General features: G+C 48.0%; 1 protein-coding gene across 1 annotated transcript in view; it reads right to left on the bottom strand.

The window, feature by feature from the left end:
• The window catches only part of UBE2N (ubiquitin conjugating enzyme E2 N), a 66,023-nt gene extending 47,808 nt beyond the window's left edge, over nt 1-18,215 (bottom strand). The window contains exon 1 of the mRNA XM_077470719.1: nt 18,060-18,215. Coding sequence (XP_077326845.1) covers nt 18,060-18,089 — 30 coding nt within the window. The 5' untranslated portion in view covers nt 18,090-18,215. The remainder of the gene's footprint in view (nt 1-18,059) is intronic.
• Nucleotides 18,216-20,683: the final 2,468 nt, after the last annotated feature.

Genomic DNA, 20,683 nt, shown 5'->3' with positions numbered 1-20,683 from the left:
TTCTAAATAGACTAGGAGACAACGCCTGACATCTAAGAAATGAAATCTTTCTTCTTCCTTATTCTTAGGATTCTGGCAAAAGGACGGGAGAATAATCTCCTGTGTTCTGTGAAATAATGAAGCAACCTTTGGCAAATAAAGAGGATCCTGAGTGAGGATTACCCTATCCTCTAGGATGCGCAAAAACGGCTCTTTAATCGACAGAGCCTGTATATCACTCACCCTCCTGGCCGTAGTGATAGCCAGGAGGAAGGCCAACTTAAATGATAAAAGCTTAACCGAAATTTGAGCCACCGGTTTAAAAGGCCCCCTTGTTAGGGCATCTAATACCAGGGACAGATCCCATGGAGGGCAACTGACCGACCTAACTGGAACTACCCTTTCCCTGGCCGATAAAAATCTTTTTATTAGCGGCTCTTGTCCTAGCTTCCTATCAAAAAACACGGACAGGGCTGCCACCTGGACCTTTAGGGTGCTAACTGCCAAACCCTGGTCCACCCCCTCCTGAAGAAAGTCTAGGATGGTGGGTATCATCTGGAGAGCCCCCTCCTTAGACTGTAACCAGTGGGAGAAGACTTTCCAGACCTTTGCATAAATCTTTCTGGTGACGCCTTTCCTACTGAGGAGAAGAGTATCTATCACTTTTTCCGAACAGCCCCTGTCTCGGAGTATTTCCCTTTCAATAGCCATGCTGTCAGAGAGAGACGACCCGGGTCGGGGTGAAAGACTGGACCCTGACTGAGTAGGTCTCGTTGCACCGGCAGACGCAGTAGGGGAGCTATCGCGAGACTCTGAATGGTGGGAAACCAAACTCTCTTGGGCCACCAGGGTGCTATCAGTATCAGGACTGACCTTGAGTAGGTTAATTTTTGCAGGACTCTGGGAAGGAGCACCAATGGGGGAAAGGCATAAGCCAGTCTGAAATCCCATACTTGTACAAGAGCGTCTATCCCTTCTGCTTCTTGATCCTTGTAAAGGGAGAAAAACCTGAGAACCTTCGCATTCTCCCGGGAAGCGAACAAATCTATTTCTGGCTTGCCAAAATGTTTGCACACCAGGAAGAAGATTTCTTTGCTCAATCCCCATTCCCCCTGAAGGATGGGCTGTCTGCTTAGAAAATCTGCTTGCAGATTGAGTGAGCCCTTTATGTGAATCGCTGACAATGAAAGGACCCTCTTTTCTGCTTTCACAAGGATCTGTTGCGCTAACCGTCTTAGTTTGTCCGACCTTGTCCCTCCCTGGTGGTTTAGGTATGCCACCGTGACCAGGTTGTCCGAGAGGACCTGAACCTCCCTGTCCTGCAGTTCCTCTCGGAAATAGTCTAGGGCTTTTCCTACTGCCAGAAGCTCCCTGAAATTGGAAGACTCCCTGGCTTGGCTGTGGTTCCAGGACCCCTGGGAATATCGGTTTCCCAGATGAGCCCCCCAACCCCAGGCGCTGGCGTCCGTGGTTAAGATCAAAGGGCTTACCTGAGACCAGGGGCGACCATTCAACAAATTCTGTGGGTCGAGCCACCACCGCAGAGAACGAGATACCTCCTCTGTGATGGGCACTCTGTTCTCTAACGTTTCTCTTTTTCCTCCCCATGAGGCAAGTAGAAAAGACTGAAGCTCCCGAGAATGGAGTTGTGCCCAGGTTACTGCCGGAATGCAGGCCGTCATGAGGCCCAGCAATCTCATTATATATCTCAGAGAGGCTTCTCCTCTTTCGAGAAGGGTGACAACCGCATTCTGGACCTTCGTTACCTTTTCTGTTGGTAAGAATACCTTCTGTGCCTGCGAGTCTAACAGGTAGCCTAGGTATAACTTGGACTGAGATGGAGTCAGTGAGGACTTCTCCTGACTGACCATCCAGCCCAAGGTCTCCAGAGTTTCCAACACGATGTCTCTGTCTATTACTGCTTGCCTCTGATCGACACTGTAGATCAGCAAGTCGTCCAGGTAGGGTATTAACCTTATCCCCTGCAGGTGTAGGTATGCCACTACTTCGGCTAACACCTTTGTGAATATCCTCGGACTTGCCGCCAGCCCAAAGGGGAGAGCCCTGAACTGCCAGTGTTGTATCCTCTGCTGTATACAAACTGCGAAGCGTAGGTACTTCTGGTGTTCGGGAGCAATGGGTACGTGTAGATAAGCGTCTTTTAGGTCCAGGGTGACCATAAAGACTCCTCTCTGCAGATGCTTTCTTACTGAGTAGATACTCTCCATCCTGAACTTCTTGTGAAGCAGGTAACGGTTGAGTCTTCTCAAGTTTATTATCAACCGAAATTTTCCTGAGGGTTTTGGAACCACAAATACGTGTGAGTAAAAACCCTGGGTAAGCTGATTGGTTGGTACTGGAGTAATAACCCTTTGCTCTGCTAGCTCCTTTAGATTTTTCAGTAACCCTTCTGCCTTGGTTGGGTCCCTGGGAGGAAAAGTAACCAGAAATTCCTGTGGGGGATGGGTCTGAAATTCTAGTCTGTACCCCACTTCTAAAAGGTTTAGAATGTATGGACTCTGCGTGATCCTTTCCCACTGTGGAAGGAAATCGTGGAGTCTTGCGCCTACCTTTACGGTGGCGTCATTTGCCTTCTGAGAGGCTCCGGAGCTGGAAAAAAAAAATTGTACTTTTTTCTTTTCCTTTCCCCAAGTTCCATTTTCTCCTTGGTTCAGTTTTCCCCTTATGATGAGACTTTGAATAGGGGCCTCGAAAAAATTTCTTACCCCTTTCTTTCTTGGGCCTTACAGGAAATTTCTTGCCCTTCTCCGTAGATCGGGACAAAACCTGATCTAGGCCTGAACCAAACAGCAAGGAACCCTCAAAGGGGATACCGCATAGGCGAGACTTGGAAGTAAAATCCCCATCCCAAGTCTTGACCCATAGAGCTCTCCTGGAAGAGTTCAAAAGTGCTGCTGCTTTAGCTGTGGTCCTAACAGTTTCTACAGCTGCATCTGCCACATATGCTACTGCTCGACTGACTACTTCCAGCGAGTCTACAATCCCTTTAGCCTCCTTACTGCGGGAAACATGATCCATTAATTTGCCCAGCCAGGTGTCAGCATTTCTGGCTACACAGGCGGAAGCTAGGGCAGGCGCCATTGCTGCCGCATTCGCCTCCCAGGCTCTTTTGAGTAAAGTTTCCGACTTTCTATCCATCTGATCCTGGATATTTCCGGAATCCTCAAAGGATAAGTCAGACCTCTTAGATACTTGTGCTAAGGCTGCATCCAAGCGAGGAGCCTTAAAAAATTTTTCCTCCTCCTCATCTTTAAAGGGACACCTCCTTTTCCAAGCTTTCAGTTTGAGAAGCTTGCGTTCAGGTTCCTTCCATTCTCTAAGGATTATCTCCTTCAGAGACTGGTGGATGGGAAAGGTTCTGGTCTGTAACCTTCCTAGACCTCTATATACTCTATCCTGAGCTGAGACTTGAGCAGAGGGAACCTGAATATCTTCTGAGGCGTAAATGGCTTTTAATAAACCCTCCATGTCCTCACTCGGGAACAAAAATCCCCCAAGCTTAGCCTCCCCCTGGCTATCTTGGTCTGAATCTTCTTCTCCAGAACTACAATCTGGTACTTGGCCTTCCTCCACTTCAGATAATAGGGAGACTTGGCCCTGGGAACTTTCCGCATAAGATGTGGAAAGATTTTCCTGTAACTGAGGAGTCTCACTCTCTGACGGTGCTTCCTGCAAACCCTTCACAAGGGTGGACTGAAAAGTTTGAAGGGTAGCCAACATTTCTGCTTGTAAGGCCCTACATTCCTTCACGACCTGAGAGGTCTCCCTGCCTGCGAGCTTGATGATACATCGATCGCAGAAAGGCTTGGAGTGGTCTTGTGCTAACTTAGCGTTACAGTAACCACAACGCCTGGACTTTGAAGTAACCTTCCCCTTAGACCTAGCAGCTGACCCCTGGGCAGAGCTTTCGGTCCCTGGGAATAGTCAAAAAATAGACAATTTTAGCTACACAAGTCCTAAAAGGGGCACAGGAGCTCTACCCCGAGAACCCTGCCCCTAAATAAAGTTGGGTCACTCACCCCCAGTGGCGACCTCAACGACTGTCTGCTCAGACGGACCTTCCTCTTCCATGGCGATTTGCTGCCCTGCAGGATCGCTGGATCAGGTCTCGAGCATCCCCTTGTTGTCTTTTTCCAAGTGCCAGGAAAGCGTCTTGCAGGACGAGGAGACTGGGTGTATTACAGCACACCCGTTCTGTTTGAAAAACCGCGCCGCTCGGCGCCATCTTTAAGGAGGTCCGTCGCCCGGAAATGACGCACGGCCTCTTCCGGTCCTGCGCACTGAGGCTGGAACGCACATCGGTGCGTCCAGCCATCTCAACTTCCGGAACTCGATACCCGGAAGTGACGCCCTTGGACTTCCGGACATGCGCTGTGGCGTTGGAACGCACGCCATCCGCGTCCGCATAAGGAAAGGCATCACCTCACCACTCCACCAACGAATGTGCAGGTAGGCCAATACAACAGGGGAATAGCCTACTGGGACAACTCCCCTGTCCCACGAGGCTCATACAAGGCTCCCTAAGGAGACCTTGAGTGAGGCATACCCCCCCAAGATTTCTCTTGGGGGTATACAAGGGAGCACCACAGACCCTGTCTGTTTAAGTCCCTAAAAGGAAAAAAAAAAAAGAACCTCACGAGAAAAAACACAGGGTCCCAGACCCCAAGGAAAAAACTTTCTAGAAAGAAACTTGGTTTCGCTGTCATCCTGTGGGAAACACAATCAAGAACTGAGGGTCTGAGGGAAGGGTGGGGACTTTTAAATTCGTTGTTGATTGTGTTTCCTGTCAGGTGGACCAGTCATCTCTCAGGTGTGCCGTCCTGGAAGATGACTGGAGAAAAAAAGGTTTTTTTTATATATTTTTGGGGGATATTTATAGCAAAAAGTAAAAAAATTGTTTTCCCAAAATTGTTGCTTTTTTTATTTTTTGCTCTTTAACCACTTGCTTACTGGGCACTTAAACCCCCCTCAGTCCCAGACCAATTTTCAGCTTTCAGCGCTGATGCACTTTGAATGACAATTGCGCGGTCATACAACACTGTACCCAAATGAAATTTTTATCATTTTTTTCCCACAAATAGAGCTTTCTTTTGGTGGTATTTAGTTACAGCTCGGAGTTTTATTTTTTGCTAAACAAACAAAAAAAGATGCAAAAAAAAAAAAAAAAAAATCATGTTTTAATAGTTTGTTATAAAATTTTGCAAACGGGTCATTTTTCTCCTTCATTGAAGTGCGCTGATTAGGCGGCACTGATAGGCTGCATTGGTGGGCACTGATGGGCTGCATTGGTGGGCACTGATGGGCTGCACTGGTGGGCACTGATAGGCATAGTTAAGGCGGCACTAATAGGCACAGATAAGGCGGCACCGATGGGCACAGATAAGGCGGCACTGATGGGCAAAGATGGGCACAGATAAGATGGCACGGATGGGTGGCACGGATAAGTGGCACGGATGGGTGGCACGGATGGGCACTGATAGGTACCACAGATAGATGGGACTGATGGGCACTGATAGGTGGCACTGATAGGTGGCTCTGATAGGTGGCACTGCTGGGCGGCACTGCTGGGCACTGATGGGCGGCACTGGGGTGCAGCACCTTTGAGGCAGATTTTGGGTGGCACTGTGGGTGGCACTGCTGGGTGGCACTGTGGGCACTGCTGGGTGGCACTGACAGGGGGCACTTACTTTATTTCAGGATGGCACTGCGGGTGGCAGGTGGGCACTGGCAGGGGGCAGGTGTCCGTTTAAATTGCTGGCCGTGATCGGGACTGATGTCCCGAACACGGCCGCCGGCGATCGGCTTTTTTTTTTTCTCCTCGCGCTGAGAAATACTAGCCGATTACCGGCTCCGTTTTATCACATGATCAGCTGTCATTGGCTGACAGCTGATCACGTGATAAGGGGTCGGGATCGACCCCTTACACGGATCGGTGATCAGGCGAGTCTCACGGACTCGCCGATCACAGAGCGCGCCGTGCGCGCCCCTCAGGGGGCGCGCAGGCCGCTCGTAACCGGGACTACGTCAATAGACGTAGTCCCGAAAATGTGGGTCCGCGCTATTGCCGTCATTTTGCAATAGCGCGGTACCCAAGTGGTTAAACAAAAAAAACGCAGTTTATCAATACCACCAAAACAAAGCTCTATTTATGTGTGTGTGTGTGTGGGGGGGGGGGGGACGTTAATTTTGTTTGGGAGCCACATCGCACGACCATGCAATTGTCAGTGAAAGCAAGAGTGCCGAATCGCAAAAAGCGATCTGGTCTTTGGGCAGCCAAACGGTCCGGGGCTGAAGTTGCTAAACAAGCCTGCGTACATGTACACATAAAATAACATTGGACGAGTTCAGGGGCAGCTGAAAAAAAACCCATCCAAATGCCTATGAACATCAGTTTACCAGCAGCAGTGTACATGAGGCCTTAGCCTTTTTCTGACACTTGTTGCTTACAAGTTAAAATCTGTATTTTTTGCTATACACTAGAGCTAAATGATTAATTGTTAAAAAAAACACAATCTTGATTCACCCCCTCTGACATCTCTCAAGCTGAGAGTAGGCAATTCTTTCATACAAACAAGTGTATCCGCTCACTCATCTGTCAAAAGAAAGCACCCTGGGCAATCTGCCAAGTTTAGAACTTGAAACATTGTAACTAACCCTTACTTCTTAGATCAAAGGGATAGAACTTCTTGTGTAAACAAATAATCTGTGCAATCTGCCAAGCTTTCAACCACAATGCAGACAGTTTAACCACTTAAAGTCCAAGTCTTTTTCTGACACTTCTTTCTTAAAGAGGGATTCCGCCCAAAAAAAAAATATTAAAAGCCAGCAGCTATAAATACTACAGCTGCTGACTTTTAATAAATGGACACTCACCTGTCCCGGGTTCCAGCGATGCCGGCAGCCGAGGCCGATCGACCGATCGGGCCTCGGCTGCTGCCGCCGCCATTCGAGGTGAGGGAATCAGGAAGTAAAGCGAATCGGCTTCACTTCCCGGTTCCCTACTGCGCATGCGCGAGCCGCGCAATAGGAGATCTCCGCGCTGTCACTGGGACCCGTGTGTGTCCCAGCAGACAGCGCGGCAGGGCAGGAAATGGCGTAGACTCCCGTGGGAGTCTATGCCCGGAAGTGGGTGAAAATACCTGTCTTTGACCGGTATCCCCACCCCCCTCCCCCCTGAAAGGTGTCAATTGTGACACCGGAGGGGGGGGGGGGGGTTCCGATCAGCAGAGGTTCCACTTTAGGGTGGAATCCCGCTTTAAATTAAAAATCAATATTTTTTGCTAGAAAATTACTTGGAACCCCCAAACATACATACATAGATCTATATATATCTACACAGTAAGCAGTGCGTTTTTATAGCACTGATCGCTGTATAAATGACAATGGTCCCAAAATAGTGTCAAAAGTGTCCGATGTGTCCACCATAATGTCGCAGTCACAATAAAAATCGCAGATTGCCACCATTACTAATAAATAAAAATGCCATAGAGCTATATATATATATATATATATATATATATATATATATATATATATATATATATATATATATATATATATAATTTTAGCAGAGACCCTAGGGAATAAAATGGCAATTGCTGCAATATTTTATGTCACACTGTATTTGCCTAGCAGTCAAATAAAAAAAAGAAAGAAACAGTAAAGTTAGCACAATTTTTTTTGTTTTAATGTGAAAGATGATGTTACGCTGCGAGAATCGTGATATATCGTCTAAGCAAAAAAATAGTGATTCTCATTTTAGCCAGAATTGTGCAGCTCTACTATACACACACTGCTGGCAACGAAAGTGAGTACACCCCTAAGTGAAAATGTCCATGTAACAGCCGTGCTGAGGTAATCCGCCTGCCAGTTATCCACACCCAGAATTTGGGCGGCAGTGATGACTGGGACGAAACGCTCTGCCCACCAGAGAATGCCAGCTACTTTCAGGCCCACTAACACTCCTTGTTCCTCCCTGGCGGTTGACATTGGCCACCGCCGTGCCACTGTCCGACTGATCCGCCCAATGATCCAGACAGAGTCTGATCGCCTGGAGTTCCAAGAAGTTGATAGATAGCCTGGATTCCTCCAGTGACCCTGAGCAGAGTTCAGTCCCAGGACTCCTCCCCACCCGGACAGACTGGCATCGGTGGTGACCACCGTCCAATGAAGAGGGAGAAATGAATTCCCCTGTCGAACAGCCGGGGAACGAAGCCATCAGATCAGGGACCCTTTGGTTCCTTGGCTCAGCCGAATCTGACTGTCCAGAGACCCTGGGCATTTGACCCAATTTAAACAAGATCTCCTTTTGCAAGGGTCTTGTATGGAACTGAGCAAACGGGACCATCTTCAACGTGGACACCATCAGGCCTAGCACCCACATGCAAGTCTGGAGACCCACCTACTGGACAGCAGTAAGCGGGTTGCCACCTATAACGTCTAGAGTTTGTCCTGTGGAAGGACCACTCTGGCCTCAGAGGAATCCAGAGTCAGACCCAGATAAACCAATTTCTGAACTGGAGTCTGCAGATTTTTGGTAATTTACAAGCCACCAAAAATCTGCCAGAGTCTGAATAGCGATCTCTACGTCGCCCCTCAGGGTCGCTGGGGACTATGCTCACAGCAGAAGGTTGCCCAGAACAGCAATTCCCTGTTGGCGCAGCAGCGCCAAAACTGGGGCCAACACCTTGGTGAAGACCCGAGGAGTGGAGGCAAGACCAAAGGGTAACGCAGAAAACTGATAGTGCTCCTCTCCCACAAAGCGGAGGAACCACTGGTGTTGTGCACATATCGGAATGTGCAGGTAAGCATCCTTGATGTAGATGGAGGCAAGAAAATCCCCCTGATGAAGAGATGCCACTATGGAGCTAATTGATTTCATTCTGAACTTCCGCACCTGCACAAAGGGGTTCGGGGCCTTGAGGTCCAGAATCGGACGTACCGTACCCTCTTTTTTTGTGGATCGTAAACAGGTTTGAATAAAAATCCTGGAAACATTACGACACCGGGACAATCACCCCTTGAAGCAACAGGCCTTGCACCGCGCCCAGGAGGGCTAACAATTGGTCCAGAGACAGACGCAGACTGGACGGACAAAACTGGAACGTGATCTTGTAACCAAACAGGAATCACTTTGTGGACCCACATGTTTAGCAGAGAGATCAACGGGCCCGGAAACCAGCTAAGACGCCCCCACCCGGACTGCGGGTGAGGGCGCCCCTTCATGCCCAGGGAGCCTTATCTGGGGGTCTGGAGAACCCCACTCAGTTTGCCGGACCAGGGTCGCTTGGAACCTCCCAAGGGGGCTTGAAAAACTTTGAGCCTTTATCAGTGGACCCTGAGGGACGAAAAAAAAACTGTGTGCCTAGAAGGAGGGACTACGTTTGTGATGTGGCTCCTTCCCCTTATTTTGACTGTGGAAGAAAAATACTCTTCCCCCTGTGACACTCTTAACCACTTCCGGACCATCCACCGCTGTTATACGTCCGTACTTTGAAGAGGATTATAGTTATAGCAGCAGCTAGCCGCCATAACCCCGGGCAGTCCGCTTCAAGATAAAATTGGTCTCTGTGGCGGATTCACAGCAAGATTACTTTTAATCGGTTGCGGGAGAGGGGGCCCTCTGCCGCTTACCGGAGCCATCGGCAGCGGCGGAGGTGATCGGATGTTCTCCCGTGTGACATTGAGACGAGCGAGGGGAAGATGGCCCTCACCCGTCTCCATATCTTTGCAGGACGGAAGCAACATCAAAACATCACTTCTGCCCATAGCTCTTAAAGGGCCATTTTTTTTAAAATCACCTTTTTATTGCATTTTAGTGTAAATATGTGATCTGAGGTCTTTTTGAACCCAGGTCTCATATTTAAAGAGGTCCCGTCATGCTTTTTTTCTATTACCAGGGATGATTACATTCCTTGTAATAGGAATAAAAGTGACACAATTTTTTTTATTTTTTTTAAAGAACAGTGTAAAAATAAAAAAGGTAAAATAAGAAAAAATGAGCCACGTCCCGACGAGCTTGTGTGTAGAAGTGAATGCATACGCGATTAGCGCCCGCATATGAAACTGGTGTTCAAACCACACATGTGAGGTATTGCTGCGATCGGTAGAGCAATAATTCTAGCCCGAGACCTCCTCCAACTCAAAACATGCAACCTGTTGGATATCAATTTACTCGGCGTAACATTATCTTTCACAATATAAAAAAAAATTGGGCTAACTTTACTGTGGTCTTATTTAAATCAAAAAAAGAAAAGTGTACTTGTAAGACTGCTGCGCAAATATGGTAGGACACAAAGTATTGGAACGACCGCCATTTTATTCTCTAGAAGTGTTAGAAAAAAAGAAAAAAAAAAAAAAAAAAAAAAAAAAAAAAAGCATGGGGGTTCCAGGTAATTTTCTAGCAAAAAAAAAATAAAAACATTTTTTAATTTGTAAACAACAAATCTCTTAAAGAGGCTTGTTCCTTAACTGGTTAAAGTGCCTTCTCACGTGCAGCCACCGGGGCTAGGGAATCATCCTCACTGTCCAAAAAACCTAGGAGCGCGACCGCAGACCTCGCAGGGTGGGCCCCGTTCATGGCAGCCGAATCAGATCCAGGATCTGACGAGACAGATTAAACGGCAGAGGACGCTTCTTGCCACCTCCAACCGGGCCACCGTCGGTGCATCAAAGGATGGCTAGGACCCAGAGGGACCTGCAGCCTCCGATAGGGGGTCAGATTGGGAAACATGCTCCTGAGACTGCATAGGGGAAGAAGAGACCCCCCCCCAACCAAGTGCGACCACTGCAAAGGGACACCCCCCCCCCCCCAAGTCGGTAGTGGTACCAGAACACCCCACAGCCTGAAGAGAGAGGAAGGGACCCCACCAGACTCACCACACCCCACCGGGGTAGCCCTTGCTGCCTTAGGTGTAGACCCACACACACATGGCGTCCGAGGAGGAGAATAACACAGGAGTCAGCACCGGGTTAAAAAGGAGGCGCTTCCGCCTGCTAAAACCGCCGTCTGAACTACACAGTAATGGCTGCCGCTGTCTGAGGACAAAAACAACCAAATCATGGCCACCGAGCTACAGGAACCATCCACCCCAGGAAGAGAGGATGCAAGGGCTGAGGGAAACCTGCAGGACCGACCGACCTGGGGGAGGGGGGACATTTACCCACCAGAGGGGCAACGCTCCAGACAGAACCTAAGTGGGGGGGGGCTGTCGGCCATGTCGGTGATCTATTGGATTGAGATCTGGGGACTGTGGAGGTCATTGGAGTACAGTGAACTCATGCTCAAGAAACAAGTGGTGAGATGATTTAAGCTTTGTGACATGGTGCTACTGGAAGTAGCCATCAGAAGATAGGTACACTGTAGTCATAAAGAGATGGACAGTCAGCAACATGGCAGTTAAACAATGCTCAATTAGTACCAACAAAATATCCCCCACCCTGCACCGTTGATACAAGACAGGATGGATCCATACTTTCATGTTGTTTACTTCAAATTCTGACCCTACCATCTGAACATCACAGCTGAAATTGCAGCGCTTGCTCCTCTTCCCTCAGAGACGGAAGGGATTGGTGTATAACACGCACCCACGATTTTCCCCGATTTTAAGGGGAAAAATGTGTGTATTATAAGCCGATAAATACGTTTTCTCCTTCACTGATGAGCCAGTACTGATTGGCACCGATATACAGCACTGATCAGATGCTGGCAGGCATCACTAGTGGGCAATGAGGGGCACTTTCTTGAGCACTAGGCATCCCCTGATGAAGTCACGCGACCGTGACGAACACGCGTCGGGACGCTACCGGAAGTGACGCAATTGAGCTCGCAGCTCGTTTATACCCTATGCTTGAACTCTGTATGTTTTGTGAGTATTTTAATTGCTTTTTGAATAAACCTCAATTTTGTTCATAAATTACTACGCTATGGGGCTCCCTTCCTCCTTATCTGCTTAAATCCCTTACATAAACTGCTGAGGTAACAACCCCCTCCCCCCATACTGGGCATCGCTGAGCAACCATTTAAAGAGACTACACAGCGGAATAGGCAGGAGACGGGGATACAGTAACAAGACCTCGTGGGATAAAGACCACCAGGAATCCTGAGGATACACAAGTTACATGCTGTTACCTTACAGCTGTAAGGTAAGGGGACACCCATATCTCGAGTACACAGGACCACGTGGGATACTTTCACTACCACCACCACCGATCAGATCGTTATAGTTCACATAGAACTAAACACCAGCACCGTATGCGATCTTTTTGCCATATGCGATTTTGGATATAATCGCTATTGGTTGTCGCACAAGCTTTGAATGGACACAATTTTAACACATGTTATTGTGCAATTTATATGTTATATAGTTTTCAACTACTGAGCACTATTTACCTGTATCAGTTCTAGAGAGATTTTATTATTTTTTCCACCTGCAACACAAATATTACTTATGCGTTTTTAACCACTTGCTTACAGGGCACTTAAACACCTTCCTGCCCAGACCAATTTTCAGCTTTCGGTGCTCTCACAATTTGAATGACAATTACTCAGTCATGCAACACTGTACCCAAATGAATTTTTTGTCCTTTTTTTCCCACAAATAGAGATTTCTTTTGGTGGTATTTGATCACCTCTGGGGTTTTTATTTTTTGCGCTATAAATGAAAAAAGACCGAAAATTTTTAAAAAAAACGCATATTTCTTTGTTTCTGTGACAGAATTATGCAAATTATTAATTTTTCTTCATAAATTTTGGTCACAATTTATACTGCTACATGTCTTTGGTAAAAATAACCCAAATTAGTGGATATTATTTGGTCTTTGTGAAAGTTAGAGAGTCTACAAGCTGTGGTGCGAATCGCACAAAATTGATCACATCTGATGTACTGGTGGCCTATCTCGCTTCTTGTGACCCGAACAAGTCAGGAAAGTACAAATACCCCCCAAATGACCCCTTTTTGGAAAGTAGACATTCTAAGGTATTTAGTAAGAGGTATAGTGAGCTTTTTGATGTTGTCATTTTTTTCCCACAATTCTTTGCAAAATTAAGATTTTTCATTTTTTTTTTTTTCTCCACAAAATTGTCATTGTAATAGGTTATTTCTCTCACGTGGCATGTGTATACCACAAATGACACCCCCCAAAAAATTCTGCTACTCCTCCTGAGTATTACAATACCACATGTGTGGGACTTTTTCACAGCCTGGCCACATAGAGAGGCCCAACATGCAGGTAGCGCCATCATGTGTTCTAGGAACATAAGTTACACATCTAACTTGTTGACTATTTATTACACTTTTGAAGCACCAGGACAATGACACGTGACACTGATGACAGATGGCACTGATACGTGGCAATGATGACAGGTGGCACTGATGACAGATGGCACTAATATGTGGCACTGATGACAGATGGCACTAATATGTGGCACTGATGACAGATGGCACTTATACGTGGCACTGATGACACGTGGCACTAATACGTGGCACTGATGACACGTGGCACTGAAACGTGGCACCGATGACAGATGGCACTAATACGTGGCACTAATATGTGCCACCGATGACAGATGGCACTAATACATGGCACCGATGACGCGTGACACTGATGACAGATGGCACTGATAAGTGGCATTGATGACACGTGACACTGACAACAGATGGCACGTGACACTGACAGGTGGCACTGATGACAAATGGCACTGATACGTGGCACTGATGACAAATGGCACTGATACGTGGCACTGATGACACGTGGCACTGACGGCAGGTGGCACTGGGGGCAGGTGGCACTGGGGGCAGGTGGCACTGGGGGCAGGTGGCACTGGGGGCAGGTGGCACTGGGGGCAGGTGGCACTGGGGGCAGGTGGCACTGGGGGCAGGTAGCACTGGGGGCAGGTGGCACTGGGGGCAGGTAGCACTGGGGTGGATGGCACTGGGGGCAGGTAGCACTGGGGTGGATGGCACTGGGGGCAGGTAGCACTGGGGTGGATGGCACTGGGGGCAGGTAGCACTGGGGTGGATGGCACTGGGGGCAGGTAGCACTGGGGTGGATGGCACTGGGGCAGATAGCACTGCTGGGGGCGGATGGCACTGCTGGGGGCGGATGGCACTTTTTATTTCATTTTTTTTTTTTCCAGAATCAGAACGGCTGCCGCTGCAGCCGTTCATCTCTCCCCTCTCGCACTGTCTGTGCGAGGAAGGAGAGCGGCGCTGCGAGATGATCTCATATGTTTACATATGAGATCATCTCCCATTGGACACGCCGATCACGCTGTAAACGGCCGCTGTGATTGGCCGTTTACAGCGATCTGTGTTTGCCTGTCCCCGGGGGACACGGCGAACACAGAACTTCCGCGATGCGCGCCCGCGGCGGCGCGCATTGCGGAAGTAAACATCAGGCCGTCCAGGGACGACCGCCCGAACGAACGCGCCTGCTCTACGGCCGTAATTCGGCTATAGGGCGGGCGCGAGGAGGTTAATGTTGCGCTCTTCATTCATTTTCTTTGTCAATTTTGCATGACCTCATTTCGCTTCACTGCATTTATTATTTATTATGTGGTGGAAAGACACCCACACGTATCTAATTTATAATTTTTATTTAGCACTGGCACCTTATGCGATTTTTGCTAGCCACAATTAGCCACTTTTTTGCACTAAACTGTTTTATTAAGCCAATAATAAATAATGTTATTCACGGGATGTTGCAAGACACGCAAATACGGACTCACTTACTGTTCAGCATTACCACTTTATAGTTTTATGCTAACTCCAAATATCGCATTGGAAATTATTAGGTTTTAACCACTATATTCCTTTTTCGCGTATGGCTCCGTCTATCTAATACTCATCCCAAACACTATTATGTTATAGTGGCGAGGGTTTCCCACGTTCCCTCATAGAACATATACATTAAGCTCCCTACACATTACCCTTTTAGTCTGGGTGGTAGCACACCTAGCATTTAAATACCTGTATTTGTGGCATCTATAGACCTTGTAGGCCAACATTTCCTAAGCTAGTACTGCGCACCACTACTCTCTTGCCTTTCTTGATTCTTTGGGGTTCAGGTACCCCTTTTTCAGTGTGTGCAGCGGTACAAAAACCATTTTTCTTCCTGATTAGGCGCAGGAATAACTCTTATATTCACTAGTGGACAATGACTGCCATCCCTGGTGGGCTTACCTGGTGGCCATGGGTGAGGGGGGTCAAAAAAAATAAAGAAAAATAAAGATACTGGGGTCATGAGTTCATCTGCAGCCATGGTATAACCACTTAATCCCAAAGGATGTACGAGTACGATCTAAGGGTAGTAAATAGTTAAAGCCTGTTTACAGTTTAATCACCTACTGAGTATACAGCTTCTTTATTTTTATAATCCTCATCTATGTTCCTGTTTAAGCTGGTGCCATGACCACTGCTTGGGCTTTCCAGGTTTAGGGTAGCCACCTTCGCATGCAGGAGCTAGAGTTGTATGTATCTCCCTACACTGTGTGCATCAACAAACACACTGGCCCATAGCGCAGGATGGCAAGGCTCCTCTTCTCCAAACTAACATTGGCTGGAGGGTGCAATCTCCAGTTAATTCTTTCCTGTGAAGACTGGAAGTTTAGGGAAGCAGCACAGAGAGAGCAGCATCGTAAACTACAATTGCTGGGGAAAGAATTTTAACAAATAGTTTTCTGGGAAATGTATATTTTTATGTGTGCAGTGTTTGCTTGATGACACATATATGCAATAGCATGCTTTATGTACATTTATTGTTGCACCGATACTAAGCGTTTGCACAAGTACTTGAACTCATGCAAATGCACCAATACCCCAAAGTCCACAGACTGTAACCGCTGCCTTTAAAATGGGTTCACATGTGCGATGTGTAGAGACTGGTGCGATTTCATTCAGAGTATCAGGTGGAAATTTTTAGAGTGTAGGACACTGTAAACTGCACCTGAACCAACTAAAAATCGTACCTGACTTTTTAAAATCACACTGCGGCTGGCCCACACATGTGAACTGGCTTCATAAAAAGCTGGTTTGGTCTGCACTTCATGCAAATCGGATGCGGTTCAAAACAAAATATATAATTTAAAGTGGAGTCCTGACAAAAAAAAAAAAAAAAAAAGTCAGCTGCTACAAATACTGCAGCTGCTGACTAATCGAGACACTTACCTGCCCCGGGTTCAGCGATGTGGGGGAAGCTCCGCTCATCTCCCCCTCCTCCCTGAAGCACCAGCATTGTCACTGTGGGCACCCGCAGCCGGGCATGCACTGCTCATGCACGTGCCACGCTGCGACTGGCCAGGCAATCCTCTGGGACCTGCGACGTGTCCCAGCTGACTGCCGAGAGGGGGAGGGGGTAGGGAGAGGTGAACTTACTTCCGGTGCCCCGGGAGGAAGTGGGAGCTGGAACCCTCTAAAAAGAGTGTTTCCTCTCCCCCCTCCAAAAAAATTACATGCCAAATGTGGCATGTCAGGGGGTCACCTCCCCTTAAAGGAAAGGTTCCATTTTTGGGTGGTCTGCTTTAATAATAAACAGAGCCACATAAAATTTATTTAGTATTAGACTAATTTATTAGGTAATTTAATGTGTCACATGACACTAAAAATGGGTATTGGCGAGTACTTGAGAAAAAGTATCCATACTCGGTTTTAAAAAACTGGTAGTGCATCCCTAGTCCCCTTTGTCTTTACAGCGCAATGTATGTCACTTACTTCTACCTATAGGGTGGCTACTCTGCCATGCAGGGTCCCACTGGAGCCCCAGCGTAACCATCCTGATCTATAAGGATGAGCTCCGGCGTGTTCGCACAGACCACATTCAGAGCCCGCCAGGAAGTCGGCACTGCTCCAATCACAGGCAGCGAGACATTGTCCCGATGCGTAGCTGCAGAGATCGGGAAATGTCTCACAGTCTGTGATTAGCGCAGTGCCGACATCCTGCAGGGCTCTGCAGACATGCTGGAGCTCATCCTTACTGATCTTATTCTATTGGAATGGATATGTGTGCAAATCATAGGCTGGGGGCAAGGAATCATGGGACATGTAGCCCTGTCGCAGGAGGCCACCCAATTACGAAACTACGCTCACTTTGTGTTCCCCTAAACTGGCTGCTCCTCCCCTTCAGCAAATCGCACACAAAAATAACGTATTTGGGAATCCTGTTTTTAGCCATTACGGCAACCTCTCTTCCCTAGGATAGAACGATGTTCTCCCACAGCTGAAGCATGCTGGGCTCCCAAGAAGTCATGGGACTATGTATAATCCCACTGCACATGTGCAACGCAGCGTCATCGGGAGGCTGGCTGTTGGACAAATGATCTACTGATGACATCATAAACAAGGGGACAGCACCTGATCTGGCCGCTTTTAATGGATTACAGTACTGGATGGGTAGGCGAGTATGTTATTATGTCTCCCCCGCAACAGATGAGGTAAAAAAAAAAAAAAAAAAAAAAACACAAAGGGGTTACTACTAAAGTCAGGTTCCACTTTAAGTTTCATAAAGAGTGCAAAGAAGCTTATGGAGGCACATCTATGGTATACACACTTATAGCAGACAGGAGGAAATGGGGAAAATATTGCTATATAACTGGCAATGATAATTGGGGTGTAGGAGAATAGGTTAATAGTGATGTGAAGGGGGGGGGGCCTCAGCTGTACCCCCCCCCCCCCCATCACTGTGGGGTTCATTGCAGTGTGATGTATATCCTGGTCATAGATGCGGCAGTGGCCAGGCTCTGGGGTGCTGTGTGGAGGGCGGGATGTCTGTGACGGGGGGGTGGGTGTGGCCCCCACACACATTCAATGACTAGAAGGCCCGGGCATGGCGCTACTCTGCCCGGCCTCGTGGTCACCCTAATGCAGGGAGCGCCCACTGTCCCCACATTGCAGTCCGAACTTCCTCCTGACAAGCCAGTCATAGCGGCGAGCAGGCCGCCCCACCACCCGGCGGCTGCCATATTGGAGGGAAACGCTGGCCGGGACGTTCCGACCATGGCGCCTGAGACACCCAGTATAGGGAGCCCAGCACTCAGCCCACTTCCCTCCCTTTCACACATTTACCTTGACGATCCTACGGGGAAGCCCGGCCATCTTATCTTATAGCGAATGCAGCCTCGACTCTCTCTGCGTGCCGCCGGATCCTCCTGTCACGCACAAGTGAGAGCCCGACGTCCGCTTCCGAAGACGTCATGACGGCGGCCCTGGGGGATGCTGGGAAAAGTAGTTTTAGGGCGGCTACTGCTGCAGTGCGTGTTAATGATGTAACCAGACCGAGAAAGTGCAGGCTCATTTCTAGAACACAGAGCTGGGGGAACCACCTCAATACCAACATTACAGCATTGTGATCGTTTGACTGACAATTAAGATGTGGGCTTCCATGCAACTCTGTATCCAAATTAATTGGATATCATTTTTGACCACTTTCTTACAGGGCACTTAAAGGGGAAGTAAACCCTGATGGGTTTACTTCCTCTTTCATTCCCTGCAAAGCATAATGGACTACTATGCATCGCATAGTAGCCCATTATGTGTCACTTACCTGACACAGGAGCCAGCAAAGTCACCGCTGTCCCCTGTAGTCCACCGCATCCATCTTCTCGGTGGGTCTCGCAGCTCCGCCGCTGTCATTTGGCGAAGCCGCGATGAAGTCACTCCCGCGCATGTGCACGGGAGTCGACACGCGCGGCAGCTCCATTCTTGGAAATGCCGCGCTCAATGCGCCTGCGCGCCGCTGTCTACGGCGCATGCGCCGTAGACAGCGGTGCCCGTTTTCGGGCAAATATCTCCTAAACCATATAGGTTTAGGAGATATTGCTTGGACCTACAGGTAAGCCTTAATCTAGGCTTACCTGTAGGTCAAAGTGGTTTGTAAGGGTTTACAACCACTTTAAACCCTCCTATTACCCAGAGCAATTGCCAGCTTTCAGCGCTGACACACTTTGAATGACAATTGCGCGGTCATACAACACTGTACCCAAATGACATTTTTATCATTTTTTTCCCCACAAATAGAGCTTTCTTTTGTTGGTATTTAATCACAGCCGGGGTTTTTATTTTTTGCTAAACAAACAAAAAAAATGAAAAATGTAGAAAAAAAAAATCATGTTGAATAGCTTGTTACAAAATTTTGCAAACAGGTAATTTTTCTGCTTCATTGATATGCACCGATGAAGCGGCGCGGGTGGGCACTGATAGGCACAGTTAAGATGGCACTGATAGGCACAGATAAGGTGGCTCTGATGGGGACAGATAAGTCGGCACTGATGGCCACTGATAAGATGGCACGGATGGGCACTGATGTGCAGCACTGTTCTTGAAGTACTGATGGGTGGCGCTGGTGGGCACTGGTAGGCGGCACTGTTGCCTACTGCTAGGCGGCACTTGTAGGGGGCACAGGTGGGCACTGAGGAGCTGGCGGCAGCTCACAGTGATCAGAACTTATGTCCCTCTCACTGTCGTCGGTGATCGGCTTTTTTTTTCCTCCTTGCGCTGTCAGCATGAGCAGAAAAAATACCCGATTACCGGCTGTGTTGACATCACATGATCAGCTGTCATTGGCTGACAGCTGATCACGTGGTAAGGGGTCGGGATCGACCCCTTACTGCAATATGTGATCCAGCGAGTCTCATAGACTCGTTGATCATAGAGCGCGCCGCACGCGCCGGCCAGTGCACGGGACGACGTCAATAGACGCTGTCACGGCAATGCAGGTCCGAGCTGTAGCCGTCATTCGGCTATAGTGCGAATCTCAAGTGGTTAAAGTGATTAGAACTGCTAGATTTTCTTTTTTAATTAACTGCTTAACCACTGCTTACTGGGCACTTAAACCCCCCTCCTATCCACCCCAGATTAATTTTCAGCGCTGATGCACTTTGAATGAAAATTGCACGGTCATGCAACACTGTACCCTAGACTACATTTTTATCACAAATAGAGCTTTCTTTTGGTGGTATTTGATCACCTCTGTCTCTGCCTCTGCATAGCCTAGAACATGAAGCCTTTTGACCTTATGGTGCTTCTGTATTCTGACACTCTTTGTACATGTCCATATGACTCAGAGAGAAAGTAAATGAAACGCCCAACCAGACCATAGTTCCACGCCTGGCACCAGAGACAGCGCCCCCCTCTGGCCAGGCTGAACATCTCACAGCCCAGTCAGACACAGAAGTCAAATTTAGGCAAATAGACCCAAACCAGACTGCAGTTTGGGTAAAGTTACATTTTGAAAAACACATAGCGCATGCTCTTCAGGAGCCCGCTGCTACATATGAACCGAAGACCAAGTCACGACCTTACAAATCTCAGCCATAGAGGCCTGATGATGCACCACCCAAGAGGCACTAATCGCCCTGGATGAGTGTGCGCTAACATGAGAAGGAAGAATTTTCTTCCTTAAGCTGAAGCTTGAACAATCACTTGACAAATCCATTTGGAAAATAGTGGATATTGACGGTGCCTGTCCACATTTTGGACCCTCTGGCAGTACAAACAAAACGTGTTTTGTGAACCTGAGCGGTCGCCTTTAGATAGACTCTGATCGCTCTTACTACATCAAGGGAATGTAGTGCCTGCTCTCCCCTAGATTGGGGCTCTGGGGAGAAAGAAGAAAGAATAATATCTTGGTTTAAATGAAAACCTGTTAACACTTTTTGTAGGAATTTAGGATGAGGACATAAAACCACCTC

The sequence above is a fragment of the Lithobates pipiens genome, unplaced genomic scaffold (genome assembly GCF_037356315.1).
Source record: "Lithobates pipiens isolate NorthernLeopardFrog02 unplaced genomic scaffold, aLitPip1_a1.2 Scaffold_8, whole genome shotgun sequence".
Lineage (NCBI taxonomy): Eukaryota > Metazoa > Chordata > Amphibia > Anura > Ranidae > Lithobates > Lithobates pipiens.
Note: the sequence above shows the minus strand (reverse complement) of the source record. Positions and strands in the feature narration are given on the sequence as shown.